Here is a 26,678-nt window from a genome sequence, read left to right on the forward strand (position 1 = left end):
CCAGCTCTCTGCAGCCCCATGGACTGCAGCACGCCGGCCGTCCCTGTGCTCCACCGTCTCCCAGTGAAAGTCGATCAGTGGTGTCCAACTCTTTGCAACCCCACGGACTATACAGTCCATAGAATTCTCCCAGCCAGAATACTGTCTCCCAGAGTTTGCTCCAATTCATACCCATTGAGTCGGTGATGCTATCTAACCATCTCATCCTCTGTCACCCTCTTCTCTTGCCTTCAATCTTCCTCCAGCATCAAGGTCTTTCCAGTGAGTCGGCTCTTTGTATTAGGTGGCCAAAGTAATGGAGCTTTGGCTTCAGCACCAGACCTTCCTATATTCAGTTCAGTTCAGTCGCTCAGTCGTGTCCGACTCTTTGCGACCCCATGAATCACAGCACGCCAGGCCTCCCTGTCCATCACCAACTCCAGGAGTTCACTCAAACTCATGTCCATCGAGTCGGTGATGCCATCCAGCCATCTCATTCTCTGTCGACCCCTTCTCCTCCTGCCCCCAATCCCTCCCAGCATCAGAGTCTTTTCCAGTGAGTCAACTCATCACATGAGGTGGCCAAAGTATTGCAGTTTCAGCTTTAGCATCAGTCCCTCCAACGAACACCCAGGATTGATCTCCTTTAGAATGGACTGATTGGATCTCCTTGCAGTATAAGGGACTCTCAAGAGTCTTCTCCAACACCACAGTTCAAAAGCATCGATTCTTCGGCGATCAGCTTTCTTCACAGTCCAACTCTCACATCCATACATGACCATGGGAAAAACCATTGCCTTGACTAGACGGACCTTGGTTGGCAAAGTAATGTCTCTGCTTTTTAATATACTATCAAGGTTGGTCATAACTTTCCTTCCTATATTCTGTTCTGTTCCGTCACTCAGTCGTGTCCAACTCTTTGCGACCCCGTGGACTGTAGCCTACCAGGCTTCTCCGTTCATGGGATTCTCCAGGCAAGAATACTGGAGTGGGTTACCATTTCCTTCTCCAGGGGATCTTCCCGACCCAGGGATCGAACCCAGGTCTCCCGCATTGGAGGCAGACGCTTTAACCTCTGAGCCACCAGGGAAGCCCCCTTCCTATATTAGGAGGTAGCAAATTGAGTCACCGTTCAACTCACCCATAAAAGCAATTCCAAACAGCTTAATATTTTTAGATGAAAACATAAACAGTTCTGTGAAGGTCCCAAAACACCTGCAGCCACATAACACCCGTGACATCTCATGATTTTTACTGGAGCTGTTTATAATAGAGTATCACAGTGACTTTTTTTTAACTTGTATACCCTTTTTGTTTACTCTTTTGATACACATAGCATTTTTTAAATTTTTTAATAAATGCAAATATCCCTTTTTAAAATATTTATACATTTATCTGGCTGCAGCTGTTCTTCGTTGCAGCATGCGGGATCTTCAGTCTTCACTGTGCATGTAGGATCTAGTCCCCTGAGCCCAGCCCCCAGCATCAGGAGCACAGAGTCGTAGCCACTGGACCACAAGACGTCCCAACATTTAAAATTTTTAATTCTTGTTTTGATTTTTTTTCAGGTGTGAAGAGAGTTTCTCATCTAGATCATCATAAGATACAGACAATTAAAATTTATTTTTAATTGGAGGATAATTGCTTTACAATACTGTGCTGTTTTCTGCCTTATATTAACATGAAATCAACCATCGGTATATGTATGTCCCCTCCCTCTTGAACCTCCCTTCCACCATCCACCCCGTCCCACCCCCTCTAGTTTGTCACAGAATGTTGGATTTGAGCTCCCCACATCATACAACAGATTTTCACTGGCTATCTGTGGTAATGTGTGTGTTTCAATGCTGCTCTCTCAGTTCACCCCACCCGCTCCTTCCCTCTGTGTCCACAAGTCTGTCCTCTATGTGGGCATCTCCATTGCTGCCCTGCAGATGAGTTCATAAGTACCATCTTCCTAGGTTCCATTTATCTGCGTTAATATGTGATATTTGTCTTCCTCTTTTTGACTGACTTCACATGTGTAACAGGCTGTAGGTTCACCCACCTCATTAGAACTGACTCAAATGCATTCCTCTTTAGAGCTGAGTAACACTGCGTTGTGTGTATGTACCCCAGCTTCTTTACCCGTTCACCTGTCAGTGGACATCTACATTCCTCGCTATTGGAGACAGCGCTGCAGTGAACGTTGGGGTACACGTGTCCTTTTCAGTCATGGTTTCCTCACGGTATATGCCCAGTAGTGGGACTGGGACTGTTGGGACATATGGTAGTTTTATTCCTAGTATTTTAAGCAATCTCCATACTGTTCTCCACAGTGGCTATGTCAAGTTGCATTTCCGCTAACAGTGCAGGAGGGTTCCCTTTTTTCCACACCCTCTCCAGCATTTATTGTTTGTGGATTTTTTCGATGATGGCCATTCTGACCTGAGTGTGGTGATACCTCATTGTAGTTTTGATTTGCATTTCTCTAATAATGAGCTATGTTGAGCATCTTTTCACATGTTTATTAGTCATCAATGGGTCTTCTTTGGAGAAATGTCTGCTTAGGTCTTGTGCCCACTCTTTGATTGTTTTCCTGGTATTGAGCTGAAGGAGCTGCTTGTATATTTTGGAGATTAATCCTTTGTCAATTGTTTTGTTTGCTATTATTTTCTCCCATTCTGAAGGTTGTTTTTTCATCTTGTTTATAGTTTCCTTCGTTGTGCAAAAGTTTTTTAGTTTACTTAATGGACAGTAACTTTTAAATAAAATCTTGCAAATATTCACAATACAGTGACAAAACCCATGTAGCAACATCCTGAGTAAATGGTTGTTAATACGTTGCTGTGTGTAGTGGTTTTTTAAGTTGACTAAAGATTAGGTTGCACACCTTTCCTTCCCATCCCCCTACCCGAGGCGACCCTCTCCCTGTGTGGATGTTCCCTTTCCACCCACAGCTTTACATTGCAATGTCACCTGAGTGTTTTAGCCAGCTTTGCTCCCAAAACGAAACACCAGAGACAGGGTACTTAAACAACAGAACTTTTCTTCTGGACATGAAGGCTGAGATGCAGGAGCCAGCACAGTGGGGCTCTGGGAGGACCCACTTCCTGGCCTGCTACCTTCTCACGTCATGTGGAGAGAGAAGGAGCAACCTAGTGTCTTTTACAAAGGGCACCAATCTTGTCATGGGGGCCCCACCCTCATGACCCATTCAAGCCCTGTCACTTCTCAAACCAGCCTCCTACTGGCTTTTCAAGCATCCTCTTGTGACTTGTTTTTATAATTTGCTGTACTACTGATTTGGGTATATTCTGTTTGCCAATCTGCTTATATGAACCAACCTCAGTTCAGTTCAGTCGCTCAGTCGTGTCCAACTCTTTGCAACCCCATGAATCACAGCACACCAGGCCTCCCTGTCCATCACCAACTCCTGGAGTTCACTCAAACTCATGTCCATCGAGTCGGTGATGCCATCCAGCCATCTCATCCTCTGTCGACCCCTTCTCCTCCCGCCCCCAATCCCTCCCAGCATCAGAGTCTTTTCCAGTGAGTCAACTCGTCGCATGAGGTGGCCAAAGTGTTGGAGTTTCAGCTTTAGCATCAGTCCTTCCAATGAACACCCAGGATTGATCTCCTTTAGAACACTGGTTGGATCTCCTTGCCATCCAAGGGACTCTCAAGAGTCTTCTCCAACACCACAGTTCAAAAGCATCAATTCTTCAGCGATCAGCTTTCTTCACAGTCCAACTCTCACATCCATACATGACCACTGGAAAAACCTAGCTTTGACTACCTTTGTTGGAAAAGTAATGCCTCTGCTTTTTAATATACTATCTAGATTGGTCATAACTTTCCTTCCAAGGAGTAAACGTCTTTTAATTTCATGGCTGCAATCAGCATCCGCAGTGATTTTGGAGGCCCAAAAAAATAGTCTGACACTGTTTCCACTCTTTCCCTATCTATTTCCCATAAAGTGATGGGACCAGATGCCATGACCTTAGTTTTCTGAATGTTGAGCTTCAAGCCAACCTTTTCACTCTCCTCTTTCACTTTCATCAAGAGGCTTTTGAGTTCCTCTTCACTTTCTGCCATAAGAGTGGTGTCATCTGCATATCTGAGGTTATTGATATTTCTCCCGGCAATCTTGATTCCAGCTTGTGCTTCTTCCAGCCCAGCGTTCCTCATGATGTACTCTGCATATAAGTTAAATAAGTAGGGTGACGGTATACAAACTTGATGCCCTCCTTTTCCTATTTGGAACCAGTCTGTTGTTCCATGTCCAGTTCTAACTGTTGTTTCTTGACCTGCATACAGGTTTCTCAAGAGGCAGGTCAGGTGGTCCGGTATTCCCATCTCTTTCAGAATTTTCCACAGTTTATTGTGATCCACACAGTCAAAAGCTTTGGCATCGTCAATGAAGCAGAAATAGATGTTTTTCTGGAACTCTCTTGCTTTCTCCATGATCCAGCGGATGTTGGCAATTTGATCTCTGGTTCCTCTGCCTTTTCTAAAACCTGCTTGAACATCTGGAAGTTCACGGTTCACATATTGCTGAAGCCTGGCTTGGAGAATTTTGAGCATGACTTTACTAGTGTGTGAGATAAGTGCAATTGTGCGGTAGTTTGAGCATTCTTTGGCATTTCCTTTCTTTGGGATTGGAATGAAGACTGACCTTTTCCAGTCTTGTGGCCACAAGCCCAGGTCAAAAGTCAAAAGCCAACTTCCACGCCACACCCTTCAATGGCCCTGTTATATCAACAGGATTGCATCTTGTTAGCAGCCCTCTTTCATGGTTTTGGATTTCTTTCCTTTGTGGTTCACCTGCAGATACTCTGCTCTGACCTGTCATTCCTTGTATATGTGCTTCTTATCTCCAAGTCCCTGAAGAGATGTTTGTGAATTTTATTTAAAATCTGACTCATTGTTCCCTGGTCAGTTCAGTTCAGTCACTCAGTGGTGTCTGACTCTTTGTGATGCCATGGACTGCAGCACGCCAGGCTTCCCTGTCCATCACCAACTCCTGGATATTGCTCAAACTCATGTCCATTGAGTCGGTGATGCCATCCAACCATCTCATCCTCTGTCATCCCCTTCTCCTCCCACCTGCAATTTTTCCCAGCATCTGGGTCTTTTCCAAGGAGTAAGTTCTTCGCATCAGGTGGCCAGAGTGTTGGAGCTTCAGCTTCAGCATCAGTCCTTCCAATGAATGTTCAGGACTGGTTTCCTTTAGGATTGTGTTCCCTCTTGAAGTGACACATTATTCTGTAGTGAGCTTAATTGAAGAATCCGACCCAGCAGGAGAAGAACCCCTAGAAATGACCTGATCGCTTCAAATACTAGACTTCCAAACCTCTAACATCTTCCAGCTCCCCTATCACCCCATCAGGGCGTACAGGATTCCAGGATGGCAACCCTAAGGCATTCTGTTACTTTGTATCAACTGTATCTATACCGTGTCAATAAACAAACTTCTTGACAGAGCCCAACCCAACAAGAATGATGCCTTCTCCTGGCTGTGCTCTTCTGTTTCTCTGTGTGATTCCTTGCTCAAAACATCACCTAATGGACCAAGAAATAGTCCACATCACCCCCCACCTCAGCCATTCATCTCCCAACCAAGAAGAGTCCAGCTCGAAATAGTGCTGAGAATTATTTAAAAAAAAAAAAAAAGCTGGCAGAAGCAGACTCCCATCTCCTAGGAAGGCCCATTGTCCCAGGAGTTGCCACCGGAGGCCCCTGCTACAGAGACAAGGGAGGGCAAAGGAGGGGTAGTGAGAGTGAAGTGTTAGTTGCTCAGTTGTGTCCAACACTTTTGCGATCCCATGGACAGTAGCCTACCAGTCTCCTCTGTCCATGGAATTCTCTGGAGAATACTGGAGTGAGTTGCCATTGCCTTCTCTACGGGGTCTTCCTGACACAGGGATCGAACCCACGTCGTCTGCATTGCAGGCAGATTCTTTACCATCTGAGCCACGAGGGAAGCACCAGAGGAGGTACAGCCTACCCCCACTGCCCCAGGGCGACACCTGGGGCCTGGTCAGGGGCCCGGCTCACCTCAAGTATGAGAGGGCATCCATGGCCATGGTCCGCACGGGAGAAACCAGGCTGTCAGTCAGCTCTGCCTTGATGATCGCCTGCCAGGACAGCAGGGCGGTGAGCCGCCAAGCCACCGGAGTCCCGCGATGGCCAGGGAGGGGCTTGGGTGGACAGTGACCACGATGGCAGGGACACTCCCTGGGTTACAGTCAGGACCTGACATTGTACGACGGGCTCCAACACCGCATGTGCTTTCATTCTTTTCATGATCAGTTGGCCTTTGACGTTTTAGGTGAAGTTGCTCAGTCGTGTCCAACTCTTGGCAACCCAAGGACCATACTGTCCCTGGAATTCTCCAGGCCAGAATACTGGAGTGGGTAGCCTTTCCCTTCACCAGGGGATCTTCCCAAACCAGGGATCGAACTCAGGTCTCCCGCACTGCAGGCAGATTCTTTACCAGCTGAGCTATGAGGGAAGCCCAGGGGAAGCAGCAAAATCTCATGGGAGGAGTGGAGCTAAGATGGGCCAGGGCTTCTCACTCATTTCTGCCACTTACTGGCTGTGTGTCCTTGGGCAAATCACTTCCTCAGCCTGAGCCCTTGCTCAGGTGTGACATGAGGACTCGGGGCCTGGTCCACAGGGCTGTGCCAGGCTGGTGTGAAATTACATGCGTGTAGCTCTCGACTCCGAGCAGGAGCCTAATGAATGTCTGATTCTTTCTCAGGGCCTCCTGTTCCATCCGCATCTCCGTTCCCTCCAGGCTGCTGCCAATGCAGCCAGAGGGTGTCCAGGGCCAGGGTTTCCATTGCAGGGAGTGGAGAGGTCTGGGGACGAGGGACAGGGGCTGACCCACAGCCTCAGCAGCCCCTGTCACTGCCTCTTGCCTTTGGACAGCTAGTACTTTCTAGATCTTGACAAAGTTCTGAGCAAAAGTAGCTGTAAGTCCTGCCCACGGCAGAGCCCAACTTCCTGGTCCTGACTATGGAGAAACGCTGGGGCTTGCTAGGGGCTGACCCATAGGGATCTGTCTCCCAGCCCTGAAACAGACACCTCGGGGGCATCACTGGGCTTGAGGGCAGGGGTCTTCAGCCCCGGCTTCCGGAATGTTTCCTGGCCATGAACACCTTTATCAGATATAAGAATGTCACACGCAGAATGCCTACAGTCGGGTCAAAGCCAAACTGAGACATGCAGTGCCTTGGAGACCCCTGCTATCCCTTGGGCCTCAGATGGCCTCAGGTCAGCAGTGATACCCCCGAACTGCCCAGGGTGGCGGAAGCCCCCCAGATGGCTCACCGTGATAATGCCAGTCAGGGTCGCCTTTTGGGGAAATTGGAAGTCCTTGAGGTCCTTGATGTTCTTGATAGCATTGGTGACCTGCGCCACACTCTTCATGAAGGCCAGTTTGAGGCAGATGTCCTGTGACCATGACGAGGGGCAGGGAGGACCTTGTTGTTAGTGAGCCGCAAGGACCCCAAGACCGAGCCCCTGCTCCCCGACCCGGGGGCCACATAGAACACCCTCCCCCCTGCTGAGGAAGTACCAGTGTCAGGGCACTCTGAGAGACGGCCGCCCCATTGTGCCCTTCAGCAACCTGGCGGGGACGTGGGCCAGGCGCTGGACAGGGCACAGCCCCCCAGTGTCCCTCCAGAAGGTGCTGCATCCCCAAACACCTCCATCCTGAGCCCGAGTACAGCAATGCCAGTCAGGGGGCACCTTCACCGACCAGAGGATCTGAGCCCTGTGTGTCACCGCAGGGGCAGAGTAAGTTATGGAGGTCCAATCAGTTTTCCTTTTAAGGCACGACTGAACATTCAGGACATTATGTGAAATGAGATCAGCCAGTCTCAAAAGGAGAAACATGGTATGATTCCAATTTGTATGAGATGCCTGGAGTGTTACCCTCAAAGAGACAGGATGCATAGGTGGGTGCCAGGGGCTGGGGTAGGGGCGAGTAGGAAACTGATGATAGTGGGGAGAGAGTTTCAGTTTAAGAAGATGAAGTACTGGAATGATGGTGACGGATGCCCAACAGTGTGAATGCACTTAACGCTACGCTACTAAAGTCATGCTCAAAGTTCTCCAAGCCAGGCTTCAACAGCATGTGAGCCGTGAACTTCCAGATGTTCAAGCTGGATTTAGAAAAGGCAGAGGAACCAGAGATCAAATTGCCAACATCCACTGGATCATCGAAAAAGCAAGAGAGTTCCAGAAAAACATCTGCTTTATTGACTATGCCAAAGCCTTTGAATATGTAGATCACAACAAACTGGAAAATCCTTCAAGAGATGGGAATACCAGACCACCTGACCTGCCTCCTGAGAAATCTGTATGCAGGTCAGGAAGCAAGAGTTAGAACTGGACATGGAACAACACTGGTTCTACACTTGATCTTAGCCAAAAGGCCAAGAAGCGATTAACACTGGTTCTAAACAGGGAAAGGAGTAAGTCAAGGTTGTATATTGTCACCCTCCTTATTTAACTTATATGCAGAGTACATCATGAGAAACGCTAGGCTGGTTGAAGCACAAGCTGGAATCAAGATTGCTGGGAGAAATATCAATAACCTCAGATATGCAGATGACACCATCCTTATGGCAGAAAGTGAAGAAGAACTAAGGAGCCTCTTGATGAAAATGTAAGAGAAGAGTGAAAAAGTTCACTTAAAGCTCAACATTCAGAAAACTAAGATCATGGCATCTGGTCCCATCACTTCATGGCAAATAGATGGGGAAACAGTGGAAACAGTGACAGATTTTATTTTGGGGGGCTCAAAAATCACTGCAGATGGTGACCACAGCCACGGAATTAAAAGACACTTACTCCTTGGAAGAAAAGTTATGACCAACCTAGACAGCATATTAAAAAGTGGAGACATTGCTTTGCCAACAAAGGTCCATCTAGTCAAGGCTATGGTTTTTCCAGTAGTCATGTATAGATGTGAGAGTTGGACTATAAATAAACGTGAGTGCCAAAGAATTGATGCTTTTGAAATGCTGTGTTGGAGAAGACTCTTGACAGTCTTTTGGACTGCAAGGAGATCCAACCAGCCCATCCTGAAGGAAATCAGTCCTGAATATTCTTTGGAAGGACTGATGCTGAAGCTGAAAGTCCAGTCCTTTGGCCACCTGATGCAAAGAACTGACTCTGAAAAGACTCTGATGCTGGGAGAGACTGAAGGCGGGAGGAGAAGGGGACGACAGAGGATGAGATGGTTGGATGGCATCACCGACTCAATGGACATGAGGCACTCCGGAGTTGGTGATGGACAGGGAGGCTTGCCATGCTGCGGTCCAGGGGGTCGCAAAGATTTGGACTGAGTGACTTCACTTTCACTTTTCCTTTTCACGCATTGGAGAAGGAAATGGCAACCCACTCCAGTGTTCTTGCCTGGAGAATCCCAGGGACGGGGGAGCCTGGTGGGCTGCCGTCTATGGGGTTGCAGAGAGTCGGACACGACTGAAGCGACTTAGAAGCAGCAGCAGAGCGACTGAACTGAACTGAATGCCAATGAACTGCATGCCTAAAAGTGGTTATGATGACAAATTTCATGTCATGTGTACTTCAACACTAATAATAAAGTCATTTCTCCTTTATTTCCTGAATTTTCTCCTCCGTGCCTTTCCAAGAAAGCAGCCAGTCCCTTTGCCTCTCTGAAGACAGCCCCTTTCTTGACCGTTATGAAAGGGCTTGGGGTCAGGTGTCAATATCAGGGCAGAGGTGAGAGAAGGCATGTGCCAGGAGCTGGGCGAGGGCTTGTCCTGTGACTTCAGCAACCCCCAGTCACCTTACTTGGAAAGTGGGGGAAGGGCTGCTCCCCACCGCCAACCCCCCCTGCAGCAGAGAACAGCAGAGATTGGGGCAATGATCTTCCCAAATGCTGACTGACACACAGGATTCCAGGACTCAGATCTCCTGGGTGGGGCTAGCAGTGCCCAGATAACGATGCAGGGTGGCTCTCCTCCCGACCAGCCTGTGGCTCAAGGGGGACATCGCCAGGGCACGGCATGTCTGTGGGATCCCGGGGTTACCTAAAGCTGCTGGAGTAATGGTGGATGATCTTGGCGGTGATGGAGTTGTCCACATAGATGAGAAGCATCTGTGGGTGGCAGTACCAGGCCACACAGCTGCACATCACCATGAGCGCACCCTTCACCGTCTCCCGCCTCCAGGGATGGTCCTTCTGTGAGGCCAAGGAGAAGGGGAAGAAACCACTGTGGCCATCAGGGAGAGGATCTATTCCTTCAGGTGTTTCCTGGGCACCTGAAGTGCTCAATCGTGTATTCTTTCATTGAACACATTTTACTGAGCACCTGCCATATGCTATGTCCTGGCTGTAGCATGGTGAGCAAGTCAGTCCATGGCCATGACTGCCCGGTTGCAGGGGTTCTGTGCGGACACCCCAACCAGAGGCGGTTGTGCGTGCCTTCATGCTTTCACCTACTGGGCACCTGCTCTGGGCCAGGGGCTCCCAAGATGCTGGTGATTCACTGGAAACAGACTCAGCACAGCTCTTCTGGGAGGAGGTGCTGGAGGCCACCCAACCCACTGTGGAAGGAGGGGCAGGGGAGCCCACTCTCTCCAGGCTTTGAGTAGAAAACCAGGTCTCAGGCTCCACTTTGTGGAGAAGCCAGGACATTCCCAATTCTCTCTCTCCAAACTCGCAGATCCCCAGGGCAAGGGTCCAAGGTCAAGGCCAAAACGTGAAGCTCGGTGCTGACTCAGCTGGAGGCCCCCTGGGGGCTCAGGCAGCCCCGGGCACTGTGCCCTGCGGATGGAACAGACAGCCTCCAGGGACCGGCCCTTGACCGCCTTGATCCAATTCCCCGCTCCACTTTGGGGAAGGAGACACAGAGGGGAGTTTCTTATTGAGATCCAGTAAGACTGCAAGGAGAGCCAACCAGTGCATCCTAAAGAGATCAGTCCTGACTGTTCATCGGAAGGACTGATGCAGAAGCTGAAACTCCAATACTTCGCACCTGATGCGAAGAGCTGACTTATCTGAAAAGACTCTGATGCTGGGAAAGAATGAAAGCGGAAATAGAAGGGGGCAGTGGATGAGATGGTTGGATGGCATCACCGACTCAATAGACATGAGTTTGAGTAACCTCCGGGAGTTGGTGATGGACAGGGAGGCCTGGCATGATGCAGTCCATGGGGTGACAGAGTTGGACATGACTGAGCGACAGAACTGATCTGAACTGAACTGAAGAGCCTTGGTTGGGGGCGGAGAGCATCATTCTAAGAGCCCCCCGGAGAGCTGATGATGGAGCAAGGGTGCCTCACCCGCCAGGTGCCGATCTGCCAGGACTGCTCTGACTCCTGGATCCTCTCTTCAAAGTCATGGAGCACACCCAGCACTGTCTTCACCTGGCCCCGGGCACACAGGCCAAAGCACAGGATCACGCCCTGTGGGGAGACCCAGCGGGCAGGCTGAGGGGACACCCCATCCGCTGCCCACACACACACACATGCGGATAAATAGACATGCACGCACACTCAGATAAACACAACGCATGCACACATGCACAGACGTGCACACACCATGTCCTCCCAAGGCCCGGAGGGGACCACGGGGCACCCTCACCTCCCGGTCAAAGCCGTTGCTGTAGTCCATCTTTTACAGCAGCTCCAGCAGCAGCACCTCCACCTTGTCGGCCTCCAGGCCCGTGGCCAGGGTGAAGCCCAAGGCCCGGTACAGAAAGCCCTGGAGAGGTGGAAGGGACAGAGTGAGCCTCGAGCCTCCAACCCAGCCCTCTGGGGTCACTGCCAAGGGGAGGTCCCTACTCGTCCCTCCAGATTTAAAAATGTGCCTTTTGTATATTTTTAAAAACAAGTATCCAGGCTAATCTGAGAGGTTAGGCTGCTGCAGGGCAGGCATGTTACCAAGAGTGGGGGCCAAGTTTCTCTCCTGTATAAACTGAATCATCTACACTCCCACCAGCAAACCTAGGAGCACTGCCTTCTCTCTGACTTAGGATATTATCCACGAGAGGTAGAATGTTTGCATCTTGGTTAGTCATCTTTGCATCTTCTCATGGTCCAATCTTGGAATTTCTGCCTCTATTATTTCCCCATTGTTGGATTATTTCTCTTATTTTTTCTTTACAAGAACGCTGTGTGTACATTTGGGAAAAAATAACAAGAACAGACATATATTATCTCACTTAATCTGCACAAGAACTCTGAAAGGCAAATAGGTATTTTGAGACAAGAAAATTAGCAGGAAGTAGTAGAACCAGGGTTTAAAATCAAGCAGTCAAAAAGCCAAAACATCCGCCGCCCTCTTTCCCTTCAACCAGGCGGCCAAGCAGCAGACGCAGAGATGCAGGTCTTTGTGAAGACCCTGACCTCAAGACCATCACCCTTGAGGTCGAGCCCAGTGACACCACTGAGAATGTCAAAGCCAAAATCCAAGATAAGGAGGGCCTCCCCCCTGACCGGCAGCGTCTGATCTTCCCGGGCAAAGAGCCAGAGTTCGGCCACACTCTGTCAGACTACAGTATCCAGACAGAGTCCACCCCGCACTTGGTGCTCCGTCTGCGAGGCGTCATCATTGAGGCTTCCCTCCGCCAGCTCGCTCAGAAATACAGCTGTGACAAGACGATCTGCCGCAAGTGTTATGCACACCTGCACCCCCGTGCTGTCAACTGCCGCAAGAAGAAGCGCGGCCACGCCAACAACCTGCGCCCCAAGAAGAAGGTCAAATAAAGCTTCTCCGGCTTCTCCTTTGCCCGCAGGGCAGCCTCCTGCCCAAGCCCCGTGGTCCTAGGGCCTCAATAAAGTTTCCCTTTCATTGAAAAAAAGAAAAAAAGCCAAAACATAATACAGAAACAATACCATCACAAATTCAAAAAAGACTTCTAAAAAATGGTCCACATAAAAAAAAATCTTAAAGGAAAGAATAAAACCAAGCATAGTCTGACGCTCACTTTTTAAGTGATCACTCTTGTGGTCCATATGTCCCCAGTGTCTCATTTCTCTTTTGATTTTATTCCTAGTGATTTCATTTGGTCATGCAGACAATTTTTGTTTTCACAGAGTACAGTCTCTTTCTTTTCCTTTGTCTTTCTAAAGGATTCTTTTTATGCATATGAAGGTCTATTCTATTCCATGTAAAGACTATAAAAATATTCATCAGTATATTCTTCCTGTCACTCCATGGCTGAATTTCATTTCATACACTTACATCTTTGTTCTGGGAGAACAAAACCTTCTCTAATGAGCTTTTTAAAAAATATACTCTTAGCTATTATTCTCTTACCTTTTTTTCATTAGGGCAAATGTGGAAATAATCTTGTCAAATAAAACTGTCAGATTTCCACACATTTCCCTTTTGAGAAATTAGAAGTAAAGTGCATTGCAGATCTTTTTTTTTTTTTGGCCGCATCACTTGCTGTGCAGGATCTTAGTTCCCTGACGAGGGATCAAACCCTTCCCCGCTGCAGTGGGAGCACGGAGTCCTAACCAGTGGACCACCAGGGAGGTCCCTGTATTGCAGATTACCTTGAGCAAAGAATGACACCTGAGCAACACTGAGCCTTCCAAGCCAAGAAGCAGAGAGTGTATATGTTTGGTCAGGGTTTCTTTCAGCCTTTCTGCCCCTTCTTGTAACTTGGGGTTCTTCACCTTGGTTCCACATATTTCATATATTTAGTATTTTTATTTGGTTACATATTTAACATTGTGTTGCTGCTTTGAATAGGGTCTCTTTTCATTATGTCATATTTTTGTTTTCTTTGTTTATAGGAGAGATGATGGTTTTGCCTGTTACTTTTGTGGAAAGAATGACTCTATCTACCGGAATTACAAATCTGGAGGTTTCAGCAGCCTTGCTCTCCCCTACCCCCAGAGGATGCCTGTCTGAGTGATGAAGAGTCTGGGAGAGGCCTGATGAAATTCCTGAAGCCACTGTATCCAGTCGTGACTTTTAAAGCTATCTGAGCCAACAAAACCCTATTTATTTGTTTACTTTCCTTTAAGCTAGGTGAGTTATTGTAATAAGGTTAAATTATATGCATTGGCTTATTAAATACTACATATACGTTTCTTTGAAATGGGCATCTGGCCCTGACTGACAGCTGATGAGATCTTATACCCACAAATCTATAGCACTCAGCTACAGAAGATATACATCAAAAGGGTATATTTTACATATGCTATTATGAAGGGTGCATATTTGAACAAATGAAAACTTTAGTTGACTTCTCTAAAGCTTCTTTTTAAACGTCTTTCAGTTCAGTTCAGTTCAGTCGCTCAGTCGTGTCCGACTCTCCGCGACCCCATGAATCACAGCACGCCAGGCCTCCCTGTCCATCACCAACTCCTGGAGTTCACTCAAACTCATATCCACAGAGTCGGTGATGCCATCCAGCCATCTCATTCTCGGTCGTCCCCTTCTCCTCCCGCCCCCAACCTTTCCAAGCATCAGAGTCTTTTCCAGTGAGTCAACTCGTCGCATGAGGTGGCCAAAGTATTGCAGTTTCAGCTTTAGCATCAGTCCTTCCAATGAACACCCAGGATTGATCTCCTTTAGAATGGACTGGTTGGATCTCCTTGCAGTACAAGGGACTCTCAAGAGTCTTCTCCAACACCACAGTTCAAAAGCATCAATTCTTCAGCGATCAGCTTTCTTCACAGTCTAACTCTCACATCCACACATGACCACAGGAAAAACCATAGCCTTGACTAGACGGACCTTTGTTGGCAAAGTAATGTCCCTGCTTTTTAATATACTATCAAGGTTGGTCATAACTTTCCTTACAAGGAGTAACTGTCTTTTAGTTTCATGCCTGCAATCACCATCTGCAGTGATTTTGGAGCCCAAAAAAATAGTCTGACACTGTTTCCACTATTTTTCCATCTATTTCCCATGAAGTGAGGGGACCAGATGCCATGATCTTTGTTTTCTGAATGTTGAGCTTCAAGCCAACCTTTTACTGAGGTATAATTGACATACTGCTAAATGAGCCCATTTAAGGTAAAAATTTTAAGCTCACACATTCACCAAGTTGGGCGATGGCCATCACGGCCAAGGTTAGGACATTTTTCATCACCCTAAAAAGAAATCCTGTACCCCCTGGCATCACCCCGCATTCCCCTCGTTCGTGACAACCACCCATCTAATTCTGTCTCACTGGAGTCGCCGTTCTGACATTTTGCACAGGTTGAGTGCATCGTCCGCAGCCTTCGCATCTGGCTTCCCGCACTCGGTGGAGCGTGTTCAGGGGTCACCCTTTCCGTGCAGATGTCAGGGCTTCATTCCCTTTCGAGGCTGAATGACACTCTGTTGTGCGGAGATGGCACATTTCGTTTACTCTGAGTCCACTGATGAACACGTGAGCTTTTTCCACTTTTTGGCTATCTGAGTGATGTTGCTCTGAATATTTACATACAAGCTCTTGTGTGGACATATGGTTTCACTTCTTCTGGGCATATTTAATTAAGAGCATAATTGCTAGGTCATAGGTAGCTTCCATATTTAACATTTCAAGGAAATGCCAAACTGTTTTTCAAAAACACTGTACCATTTTGTGTTTATACCAGCAACATATCAGAGTCCCAATTTCTCCATATTCTTGTCAATATTTGTTATTATCTGTCTTTTTGATTATAGCCATCCTTGTGAGTGTGGAGTAATATCTTGCGGTTTGATTTGCATTTCCTTAATGACAATGATCTTGAAATTTTTTTCATCTGATTTCTTGCCATTTGTATATCTTTCCTTCACCTATTATTAAATTGGCTTATTTGCCATTGTATTATTGAGTTATAAGAGTTCTTTATATATTCTAGAGACAAGTCCCTTCTCAGGGACTAGATTTGCAAATATTTTCTCTCATTCTCTGGGTTGTCTTTTCCCTTTCTTGATGGTACCATTTTCAGCACAAAGCTTTTTAGTTTTGATGATGTCCAATTTATCTAATTTTTCTTTCATCACCTTTACTTTTGGGTGTTATTTCTCAGAAGGCTTTGCTCCAGCCAAGATCATGAAGATTTATATTTATGTTTCACTCTAAGAATTTTATATTTTTACAGTTTATGTTTACACATATGGTCCATTTTGAGTTAATTTTTGTGTATGGTATGAAGAAGGGGGCCAACTTCATCTTCTTATAAGTGGCTATGCAAGTCTTCCCAGCATCATTTGTTGAAAAGACTACTCCTTCCCCACTGAATTGTCTTGGCACTCTTTTGAAAATCAATTGACAGTAAATGTGAGGTCTATTTCCAGACCCTCAATTCTATTCCATCAATTACCTATCCTGATGCCAGTGTCACCCTGTCTTGTTTACTGTAATTATGCAAGAAGTCTTGAAATTGCAAAATCTGAGTCTTTCAACTTTGTCCGTTTTTAAATCATAACTGTGCTGGCTGTTCCGGACCCCTTATATTTCCACAGGAATTTTAGGATCACGTTGTCAGTCTCTGGGGGTGGTGGCGGGAAGCCAGCTGGGATTATAGTGGGGGTCGTGTTGAATCTATAGATAAATTGGAAAGTGTCACCATCTTAAATATATTGTCCTCCAATCTGTGTACATGAAATGCTTTGCATTGGTTGAAACCTTCTCTGATTTTCAACAAAGTTTATAGTTGGTAAAGACCCCTTAACGATGAAATACACACATGCGGTGGTCATGAGCCAACAGCTGGATGAGACAGGGAGGAGAAACTAGTGTGTGGGGAGGGAAGGGGGTGGGTGTGCAGCAGGGTTTGAGAGGTGTTCTGTTCTTCTACCCCCGTCCGCCACAGTGGAGGTCCACCACCAAGCCCCGCTGTTTCCCCCTCCAGGCCTTATCTTCCCCCTTTGGCATCCTGTCGTTTGGTGTCACCTTCACCCTTTGCACTATTTACAAAAACACGGCCAGACATCTCATTTCTTGCCATGGACTCTGCTAGGGACGACACTGCAGGTGGGGGGTGAGGTGTGAGGAATGGGGAAGCTGGTGGCTGGGGGGGAAATGTCCCCCAGCTCCAGCAAAGCAGGGTCTCGAGGGAAAAACAAGACAGAACAAAGCACTACAGCCCTGGGGCCTAGACCAGCCAGCCGTCTCCCCTCCCAGGGCGTGGTGGACAGCCTCAGGCGTACCTGGCCTCACACGCGCTGTCCTTGGGGTCCCCTCCCTGTCTGAACGGCCCTCCCTCTGGGAAACAACCTTCTCCAGGGAGGGGCTGTCAAAGCTTTCGATCTGGTTGGTCAGCTCTTTGCTCAGACGCAGGCTCCAGCTGGAGCCCCGAGTCTTCTTGAGGGAGTTTCTCAGAAACTGGGGTTAGGGGAAGAAGGGACAGGTGCGCAGTGCTCCAGAGGGCTGTGTACCCAGAGCAGTGACCTTCCCTCTCCAGGGCCTTCCCCGGGCTCTAGATGGCTTCGCCCCTCAGCCCCGGCCCAGCGCTAGTGTGGGCTTGGGCGCTGCCGGGAGGGATCCCCTGGGCCGCCTCCGGGGCTCTTGGTTTCCAGGGTGGGTCTCCTGCTGTAGCTGCTTGTGTGCCCCAAGTCTTCTGACAGGAGGGGAACGTGTTCCCGAGGGGCTCCTAAACTCCCCACACGCCAAACCCACCGAGGGCTGCCCCACCGCCCCCACCCCGGCCTCAGGCGGCGGGATCACCTCTACCTGAATCAGCTTGTCCTCCCACGTCTTCTGGTTCCACGTAAACTCGGTGTGCTCTGCAGAGAGAAAGGCCACCCGTGCTCCTCTCTCCTGCCGCTCCTCCCTGCCGCCTCCTAAATGCGGCAGCTGGGGTCCTCCGTGGACGGGCTTCCCACATCCGCACTTCCCTCCCCACCCGCCCGAGGACCAGAGTAGGCTGTGCCAGCCACCTGGAGCCTGGGCTCCTTGGCTCAGCCTGCGTGACTAGTACTCGGCATGTACACTGATGGGATGTGGCTCACATGCCCCGGGCTCCTTTGCTCAGAACAGGTGGTTCGTACCCGGCATGTACACTAGGGGTGTGTGTGAGGGCATCACATCCGCACTCTGGGCTCCTTTGCTCAGGCACATGACTAGCACCCAGGGGTACACTGCGGGGGGCGTGGCGGGGTGACTCACACAAGCACCGCAGGCTCCTTTGCTCAGGCCACACGTCCAGTACTTTCGTGTGCACTTAGGGGGTGGCTTGCACATGCACCCGGGACATCTCACCTTCCAGGTACTTGACCAGCAGCGGGATCTCCAGCTCCCACATGTCGGCCATGGACGGGGCGATACTCTGGCTCAGGGTCTTCAGAAGGTTGAGCATGGCAATCCCGTGGCCCTCCCCCTTGTAGGGGGACGACATCAGTACCTGGGGAACACCAAGATTCCAGTGGGGCCCCTCCCAGGTTGGGCAGCCCCAGGGTCTGTGCTCCCCAACCTGGGACCTCGCTCTCCGAGCCCATAAAGGGAGAGTTGGACAGGATGGGGCCTTTCAAGCAGAGCTCTGAGGATTCCCAGGATCAGAGCATCCCTGCAGAGGATGCTGAAGAGAGGAAAGGAGACACGAGAGCACGGTCTCCCTCCCCACCCCTGGCTCCATGGAGCTCGGAGCAGGGTCAACACAGGGAGGGGGATGCATGGGTGCAGGGCAGAGCTGAGCCTCAGGGAAGGGCAGGCTGCTGACAGTGTGCTGCAGACGCTTGGGGCCATTCAAAGGCCCAGCAGGGAAATCTGGGACCCTCTGCCCCTGCCACACCTCCCCAGAGGGACGACGGGGGCCTGGACAGCTCTGTCCTGCCAAGCATCCAGCTCCATGCTCCCCCTGGAGGCCCTGGGGATTAGGCGCTCATGGGAGGGGCGCCGCAGGACACAGCGGGGGCCAGGCCAGCGCACAGCCCCCATGAGCCACTCACCAGAAGACGGGCCAGCAGCTTCTGCGGCGCAGGCAGGTCCACTGGGGAGAGAAAGATACAGGATACTGAGGCTGCCCCGCTCCCGTGCCCCGGGGGAGCTTTGCCCTGCAAGGTGCTACCCCAACAGCATCCCATCGTCCCCGAGAATGCAGGAGGGGTCAGGGCAGCGGATTTTCCACAAAGAACAGCATTAAAACTGGCCATCCTGGGAAGAAGCAGCCTGGTGCTACAGGCTGGGGCTGAGAAGATGCTTTTTTTTTTTCCAATTTATTTATTGATTTTAATTGGAGGCAAATTACTTTACAATATTGTGGTGGTTTTTGCCATACATTCACATGAATCAGCCATGGGTGTACATGTGTTCCCCATTTTGAACTCCCCTCCCACCTCCCTCCTCATCCCATCCCTCAGGGTCATCCCAGTGCACCGGCCCTGAGTGCCCTGTCTCATGCATGGAACTTGGACTGGAGATCTATTTCACATATCACTGCGGATGCTGATTGCAGCCATGAAATTAAAAGACGCTTACTCCTTGGAAGGAAAGTTATGAACAACCTAGACAGCATATTAAAAAGCAGAGACATTACTTTTCCAACAAAGGTCCGTCTAGTCAAGGCTATGGTTTTTCCAGTGGTCATGTATGGATGTGAGAGTTGGACTGTGAAGAAAGCTGATCGCCGAAGAACTGATGCTTTTGAACTGTGGTCCTGGAGAAGACTCTTGAGAGTCCCTTGGACTGCAAGGAGATCCAACCAGTCCGTTCTAAAGGAGATCAGTCCTGGGTGTTCATTGGAAGGACTGATGCTAAAGCTAAATAAAGCTCCAATACTTTGGCCACCTCATGCGAAGAGTTGACTCACTGGAAAAGACTCTGATGCTGGGAGGGATTGGGGGCAGGAGGAGACGGGGACGACAGAGAATGAGATGACTGGATGGCATCACCTACTCGATGGACATGAGTTTGAGTGAACTCCAGGAGTTGGTGATGGACAGGGAGGCCTGGCGTGCTGCGATTCATGGGGTCGCAAAGAGTGGACACGACTGAGCGACTGAACTGACTGACTGACTGAACTGACTGACTGACTGAACTGAATATACATGTGTCAGTGCTATTCTCTCATATCATGCCACCCTCGCCTTCTCCCACCGAGTCCAGAAGTTGTTCTTTACATCTGTGTCTCTTTTGCTGTCTCGCATACAGGGTCAGGTTACCATCTTTCTAAATTCCATATATATGTGTTAATACACTGTGCTCTTTTTAGGACGTGCCCGCTTGGGAGTGCACACCAGGCTGGCCATGAATGCCCTGAAAGTGTTTCTCTCCTACTGTGAGTCTCGGCCTCCTTGAGCCAACAGTAACTAGACACCTGCCCCCTCCCCTCCCCTCCCTCTGCAGGCTTTGGGAAGCTGTGAGCCCAGGAGTAGGGAACTCACAGCATTTGGACCAGTGGGCAAGGGAGGGGCAGGCCTGTTGAGAAGCTGCAGGGAGGGGCGGCACCCAGGAGGGAGCCAACCCCAGACTCAGGGTTGGGGCAGGAGGCAGACCAGGGGGTGGTTCTGGCCGGATGGTCAGAGCAGGCTCTGCCCTTCACCATTGCTGGGTCCTCTGAGGCTCGCAGTCACCTCCTGTCACCGGCCACACCCATCCTCAAAGCCCCAGGACCATAAGAGCAGCCCCCTTGGACGGTAGCGTCCCCCATAAGTAGGTCGGTCTAGTCCCTTTCTTGACAGTCTGGTGCTAACAAATGCGTCATCAGGGGTGGGTGGGAGGGCCTGGTGGGGGTGGTTCCAGAGGACTCAGATGGGATATACAGCCCTTCCAGGGGGCTCACGGGGGCCAGAGAGCTCACACCTGGGGGAAGCCTGAGCCAGGATCCCTGCCCTAGGGTCTAGCTAGGGTCTGGAGGAGGTGGGGACGAGAGGAGTGGGCTGCCAGAGGAAGACTGTACAGTTTTAACCTCCTCAGATTTCAGCAAGGGTGGCCTCTTTGGCAAGGCCTGGCTCTCGGGGCTCCGGGCTACTTCCTGGAGACAGGGGAACGGTCCGAGGCATGGGGCGGCCCACCTGCCCAGTCCCTCCATCTGGCGCAGGGGCGCTGCCCACCGTGCCTGCTCTTGCCTGCGTTGGCCTCCTCGTCTTTGGCATGCAGCTGGCATTCGGCCAGGTTGGTGAGGCTGACGCAGATAGGGGTCAAGGCCTCCATATAGTCCGTCTCCGTGATGGAGCACAGGAGCCTCACCCAAAATTCCTGGGGGGGGCAGGAAGGGGGAGCTGGGATCAGCCTGCGATGCTGTGCCTGCTGGCCTCACTCCAACCCTGCATCCAGCACATCCTCTTTGACCAGCCCACCCTCTAACCCCCAATCCCCTAGAGAGGCACACTGGGCAGACAACCTAGCCGTGCTTGCCAACTGTGATGATCAGTTTCTATGTGTCAATTTGGCGAGTGAATGAACACAGTTATTCAATCAAGCACTAATCTAGGTGTGGCAGTGAAGGTATCCTGATGCAATCTGATGAAAGTCCATAATCCATATAGGAGGTTACTCTGGATAATGTGAGTGGACTTCATCAAGTCAGTTGAGGGCAAAAAACAGGTTTCCCTGAGGAAGAAGAGAGCCTGCCTCAAGGTTGCAGCCTCAGCTACTGCATGAGTCTTCAGCCTGCCAGCCTACCCACTAAATTTCAGACTTGCCAGCCTTCACAAATGCACAATATATATGTTGTTGTTCAGTTGCTCAGTCAAGTCCGACTCTTTGCAACCCCATGGACTGCAGCATGCCAGGCCTCCCTGTCCTTCAGTAACTCCCGGAGTTTGCTCAAACTCATGTCCATTGAGTCAGTGATGCCATCCAGCCATCTCATCCTCTGTCATCCCCTTCTCCTCCCACCTTCAATCTTTCCCAGCATCAGGGTCTTTTCCAATAAGTTGGCTCTTCCCATCAGGTGGCCAAAGTATTGGAGCTTCAACTTCACCATCAGTCCTTCCAATGAATATTCAGAGTTGATTTCCTTTTGCATTGACTGTTTTGACCTTCTTGCTGTCCAAGGGACTCTCAAGAGTCTTCTCCAACACCACAATTCTAAAGCATCAGTTCTTTGGTACTACCCCTTTTTTATGGTCCAACTATCTCATCTGTACACGACTCCTGGAAAAACCATAGCTTTGACTATACAGATCTTTGCAAAGTAATGTCTCAGCTTTTTAATATGCTGTCTAGGTCTGTAATAGCATTTCTTCCAAGGAGCAAGCACCTTTTAATTTCATGGCTGCAGTCACCATCTGTAGCAATTTTGGAACCCAAGAAAATTGTCTATCACTGTGTCCATTGTTTTCCCATCTACTTGCTGTGAAGTGATGGGACCAGATGCTGTGATCTTCATTTTCTAAATTTTCAGTTTTAAGTCAGCCTTTTCACTCTCTTCTTGCACCTTCATCAAGAGGCTCTTTAGTTCCTCTTTGCTTTCTGCCATAAAGGTGGTGTCATCTGCATATCTGAGTTTATTGATATTTTTGAAATACACACACACATCTGCTACTGGTTCTATTTATCTACAGATTCTTAGAGCCATGACTCTAGCCTTCCATCTTCACCCTGCCATCTCCCATCTCACCAGATGATCACTCAACAGCCCCAGTGACCCTGATTCCCTTTAGCCCCACTCCTACCTCAAGGAGTTCGGGGTGAGCTCCTGTGCTACTAACAAGTGAATTTGCTTGAGGTGTTCTAGCCATCAGGACTAGAATCCCTGGCTACTGGGTTCCCCCAGGGACGCAGCATAAACAGGAAAGAGCATTTTTATCCTGGCTCCACTCTTTACCAGCTTAGAATCCTTGAGCAAATTAATAAGTCCCCCTGAGTCTCAATTTCCTCATTTATTAAAGCTAGGTAATAATAACAACAGACTTTACCTCACAGGGTGGTTGGGAAAATTGAATAAGATACTAGATATTACACATCTAGTACAGTACCTGCCACGTGTGATAAATGACTTGTAACCATTATTATCATTATTACTATAATGATTATTTCTGTAATTAAGAGAAGCTGCCACTGGATGGGGAGCATCTGGCCCATGGACTCAACTAATAGACAATGATTCCCTCCATATGCAGTCATGGTAAACTTTTCCTATTTTACTGCTATGTCACATTATAATGCAATTAAAAATGGACACATTTGTTTCCCCTGAAGCCTGTGAACAACTTGGGGGTCGTGCTGAGCCTTCCTGTGTGCACCCTGATGATTTACACATGGTTGGAACCCATGAATGTTTGTGAAATATAATCCCTAGAATCATTTATTTGCACACTCACACATATACACACATGCACACATACGCATGGGCTTCCCAAGTGGCCCTAGTGACTGCCAACGCAGAAGACAAAGGTTTGATCCTTGGGTCAGGAAGATCTTCTGGAGTAGGAGATGGCACCACACTCCAGTATTCTTGTCTGGAAAATTCTATGGCAGAGGAGACCGGTGGGCTACAGTCCATGGGGCCACAATCAATCAGACATAACTGAGCAACTGAATACATGTGCGTGCGCACACCCCCCCTCCCCGCCCCGGGCTGAGAGGCTTTAAGGTAATGGATGCATTTCAAGCAATAAGTCAAGTGATATGTATTAGGCCTACTGTGTGCCAAGCACTGCCCTGGTGAAGGTAATAAGGTCCCACCAAGGAACTGAATCTTGAAAAACAAGCTCAGGTAATTGGAAGATATGGGGCCCCCCATCCTCCCAGGTAGTGGGAATGGGAGAAGCCACAGTGCAGAATTCTGCGCCTGTGCTCTCGTCCCCTCACAGCCTAGCACAGCACAGACATGAGCCATCAGCCCCAGTGTGCCAGCCTGGTGAGCCAACTCACATTGGTCATCCCACTGACAGAAGAGGTTATGATCCTCACGGTGTCCATGGTGACCTTGTGGACCATCTTCTCCTCTAGGTCCCTCTGATAAAAGTTGTCCCTGTGGTTGGTCTGGAAGACAGAACCAAGGAGTGCCTGCTTGTGAACCAGCAGGGGCTTGCCATGGACTCAGCTGTGGTTTCATCTCCCGCAAGAGGCTTGACACCCAGATACTGAGTCTCCCATATGCCCAGAGCTGTGCACACCTTTCACTATTTTCTAGACCCCTGGCAGTTTACTGCGTGTGTCTGTGTGCTTATACACGCATGCAGGCTCATCGAGCAGTGCTCTTTCCTCAATGCGGTGGAAATCATTTCCAAAGCCCAGCTGTTCCACCACCACTCAACAGTTTGTAGGTGGACAAGGTCAGCTGCATAGACACATACTTCAGGCCCCAGCCTTTGATCCTGTCCTGGAAGCTGGACAGGGCCAGCTGCCCAATGATGCAGAGGATGGCCATCCTCACCTGAGAAGACAAAGCACAGACATGCTGGGCGCTAGAGGTTCCGCCTCCTGCACCCAATCCCACGACACCAGACAGCTGGGATTTGAGGCTGCTGTGGTCTGGAGGGGTCTCTGGGGTTACCTGGCTGCTGCCCACTCTGTCCACCACCACCTGCCTCACCCACTGGACCCCGCTCAGCAGCAGGTCTACCCAGGGGCCTCATGTAAGCCCTTCAGAGACATGAGCACACTGCTTTCTCAGTAGGGTTGCTCCATCCTCAGGAAGCCCTGGTGAGAACCACCTGACCCTTCGCCCAGGCGCCCCAGGGTTCATACGTGGGGACGACATAGAACAAGCCTATTCCCTCTACCCCTGACATACTCCAGGTATTGAAGACAGCTCTGCCTGAAGCTCATGACCGAGTGCCCCTGTTCCCTCCCTGGTTTGTGCAGACCCTCACCATCCTGAACTGCACCCCCAGGACATGAGGGGTCAGCCACAGGGGCCGTGTCCAGAAGCCAAGCTATTCTCCAGGGGGCCGAGGCTGCAGTGGCCAAGATGGTGGGTTTTAACCTTTATTTGCAGAGTTGCTTTTCTCAAATGTGGTAATGACCTTACAAAACACCTAGCTAGCCAAGCAGGTTGGGCTGATGTTGGGTGTGTTTGGCCTCTCCTCTGTCCAGGGTGGTGTCAGAGCCCCTTTGCAGGAAAACTCCAGGATCTTGGTGACAGGGAGGGTCTCGGTAGAAGGGCCACAGCTTCAAGGAGCCTTATTCTTCTCCAGCCCCACTCAGGACTGGCTGGAAAGGTAGGTTTTCCATCAAAGGGCCTTCCTTGAGAAGGCAGCCCATCTCCACGCACAGAGCTGGAGGGGAGGGGTGGGCAAGCAGGCTGCAGCTGATGGAAAAAGGCACCCTGACTTTCCTCCACTTGCCCCGCAGAGACCCAGCACACACCCTCTTTCTGGGTCCCCCCACCCTGTTACCTTGGACCGGGTGTCAGAGAGTGTGTTCTTGACCACCTGGATGGCCAGATAGATGGTCCTGATGTTCATCTGGGGTTCTGAAAGAGGAAAACCCGCCTGGAGGTCCACTGGCCTCAGGGCTGGGCTCTGAGGAGATGCCCAGAAGTGGTGAGGCTTCACCTGCCACCTTCCATGGGAGACAGGGTTTGGGGACTCGTCCATGCCATGCCTCCTGAGAACCTCTGACTGCCCCCACAAGCTCAGGGCCACTGCCCTCAGAAGTCCCCTGGTGCTCAGTGTCCACCCCCCCCAGCCCAGGGGGTGGTCTCTATGCCTCACTCCCTCGGCCTCTGCCTCGCGTGGACTCTCCTTGAGGGCAGGGTCTCCCCCTGAGAGCTCGGTGGTTCCCTCAGCGGGACACACAGGGCCAGACACAGAGTGGACCCACAGAGACCACAGCGCCCGGCTGCAGAGGGCGGGGCTCTGGGGCCAGGCTGCTGTGCTCAGGCTCTGGCACCACGGCGGCCCTGCTGTGTGACCTCGGGGGGCTTACTCAGCCCCTCTGAGCCTCAGCTTCCTCCCCTGTAAGCGGCGGACACCGAGAGCGTGTCCCTCACCAAGCCTCTGAGCAGCGACACGAGCTGACACACACAGGGCCTGGTGTGCAAGAGTGCTGTGTGTGTGCACAGGAGGGAGGGCTGATGGGGAAGATCAGGGAGGTGAGAAAGGGCCTGGAGCAGGCTCTCGAGAGGCTGGCGTGGACAGGACCACAGTCAGGCACTCAGGGTGTCGCTACACGCAAGTCTAGCTGTTACTCGACGTCACTGCAGGAGGAGGAACGGGAGGAAATGAGGTCGGGGTGGACGACGGCGGGAATTCAGGCACCAAGGGACGATGCCACACTGAAGAGCTTTTCATCTCTAAAATGGAAAACTTGTTTTCCGATTATAAAAATAGTCTGTGTTCACTGAGAAATTCAAAGACAACCAGTCCTCACAGTTTAGGTGTATCCTTCTAAACTCATTTATGCATAAATGAGAACCTCGATTTCTTTCACATAACTGAGGTCGTGGAGGTGGAGGTGATGCAATTCCAGCTGAGCTATTTCAAATCCTGAAAGATGATGCTGTGAAAGTGCTGCACTCAATATGCCAGCAAATTTGGAAAACTCAGCAATGGCCACAGGACTGGAAAAGGTCAGTCTTCATTTCAATCCCAAAGAAAGGCAATGCCAAAGAATGCTCAAAATACTGTACAATTGCACTCATCTCACACGCTAGTAAAGTCGTGCTCAAAATTCTCCAAGCCAGGCGTCAGCAATATGTGAACCGTGAACTTTCAGATGTTCAAGCTGGTTTTAGAAAAGGCAGAGTAACCAGAGATCAAATTGCCAACATCCACTGGATCATGGAAAAAGAGAGTTCCAGAAAAACATCTATTTCTGCTTTATTGTCTATGCCAAAGCCTTTGACTGTGTGGATCACAATAAACTGTGGAAAATTCTGAAAGAGATGGGAACACCAGACCATCTGAC

The 26,678-nt window shown here is 49.8% G+C and overlaps 1 protein-coding gene and 2 pseudogenes across 1 annotated transcript in view; 1 reads left to right on the top strand and 2 right to left on the bottom strand.

Moving 5' to 3' along the window:
* Nucleotides 1-6,014: 6,014 nt before the first annotated feature.
* LOC129540301 (maestro heat-like repeat-containing protein family member 2A) overlaps nucleotides 6,015-26,678 on the bottom strand; it is a 33,167-nt gene continuing 12,503 nt past the window's right edge. The window contains 13 exon segments of the mRNA XM_055401363.2: nucleotides 6,015-6,098; nucleotides 7,297-7,425; nucleotides 10,037-10,183; nucleotides 11,287-11,409; nucleotides 11,588-11,707; nucleotides 17,157-17,264; nucleotides 17,613-17,665; nucleotides 18,141-18,282; nucleotides 18,827-18,867; nucleotides 20,930-21,074; nucleotides 23,697-23,808; nucleotides 24,083-24,201; nucleotides 25,166-25,242. Coding sequence (XP_055257338.2) covers nucleotides 6,015-6,098; nucleotides 7,297-7,425; nucleotides 10,037-10,183; nucleotides 11,287-11,409; nucleotides 11,588-11,707; nucleotides 17,157-17,264; nucleotides 17,613-17,665; nucleotides 18,141-18,282; nucleotides 18,827-18,867; nucleotides 20,930-21,074; nucleotides 23,697-23,808; nucleotides 24,083-24,201; nucleotides 25,166-25,242 — 1,400 coding nt within the window.
* Nucleotides 8,274-8,417, bottom strand: LOC129541918 (U2 spliceosomal RNA; annotated as a pseudogene).
* Nucleotides 12,299-12,711, top strand: LOC129541091 (ubiquitin-ribosomal protein eL40 fusion protein pseudogene; annotated as a pseudogene).

This window comes from Moschus berezovskii, chromosome 4 (genome assembly GCF_049115385.1).
Source record: "Moschus berezovskii isolate FMDL1 chromosome 4, NW_MosBer_1.0, whole genome shotgun sequence".
NCBI classification, from domain to species: Eukaryota; Metazoa; Chordata; class Mammalia; order Artiodactyla; family Moschidae; genus Moschus; species Moschus berezovskii.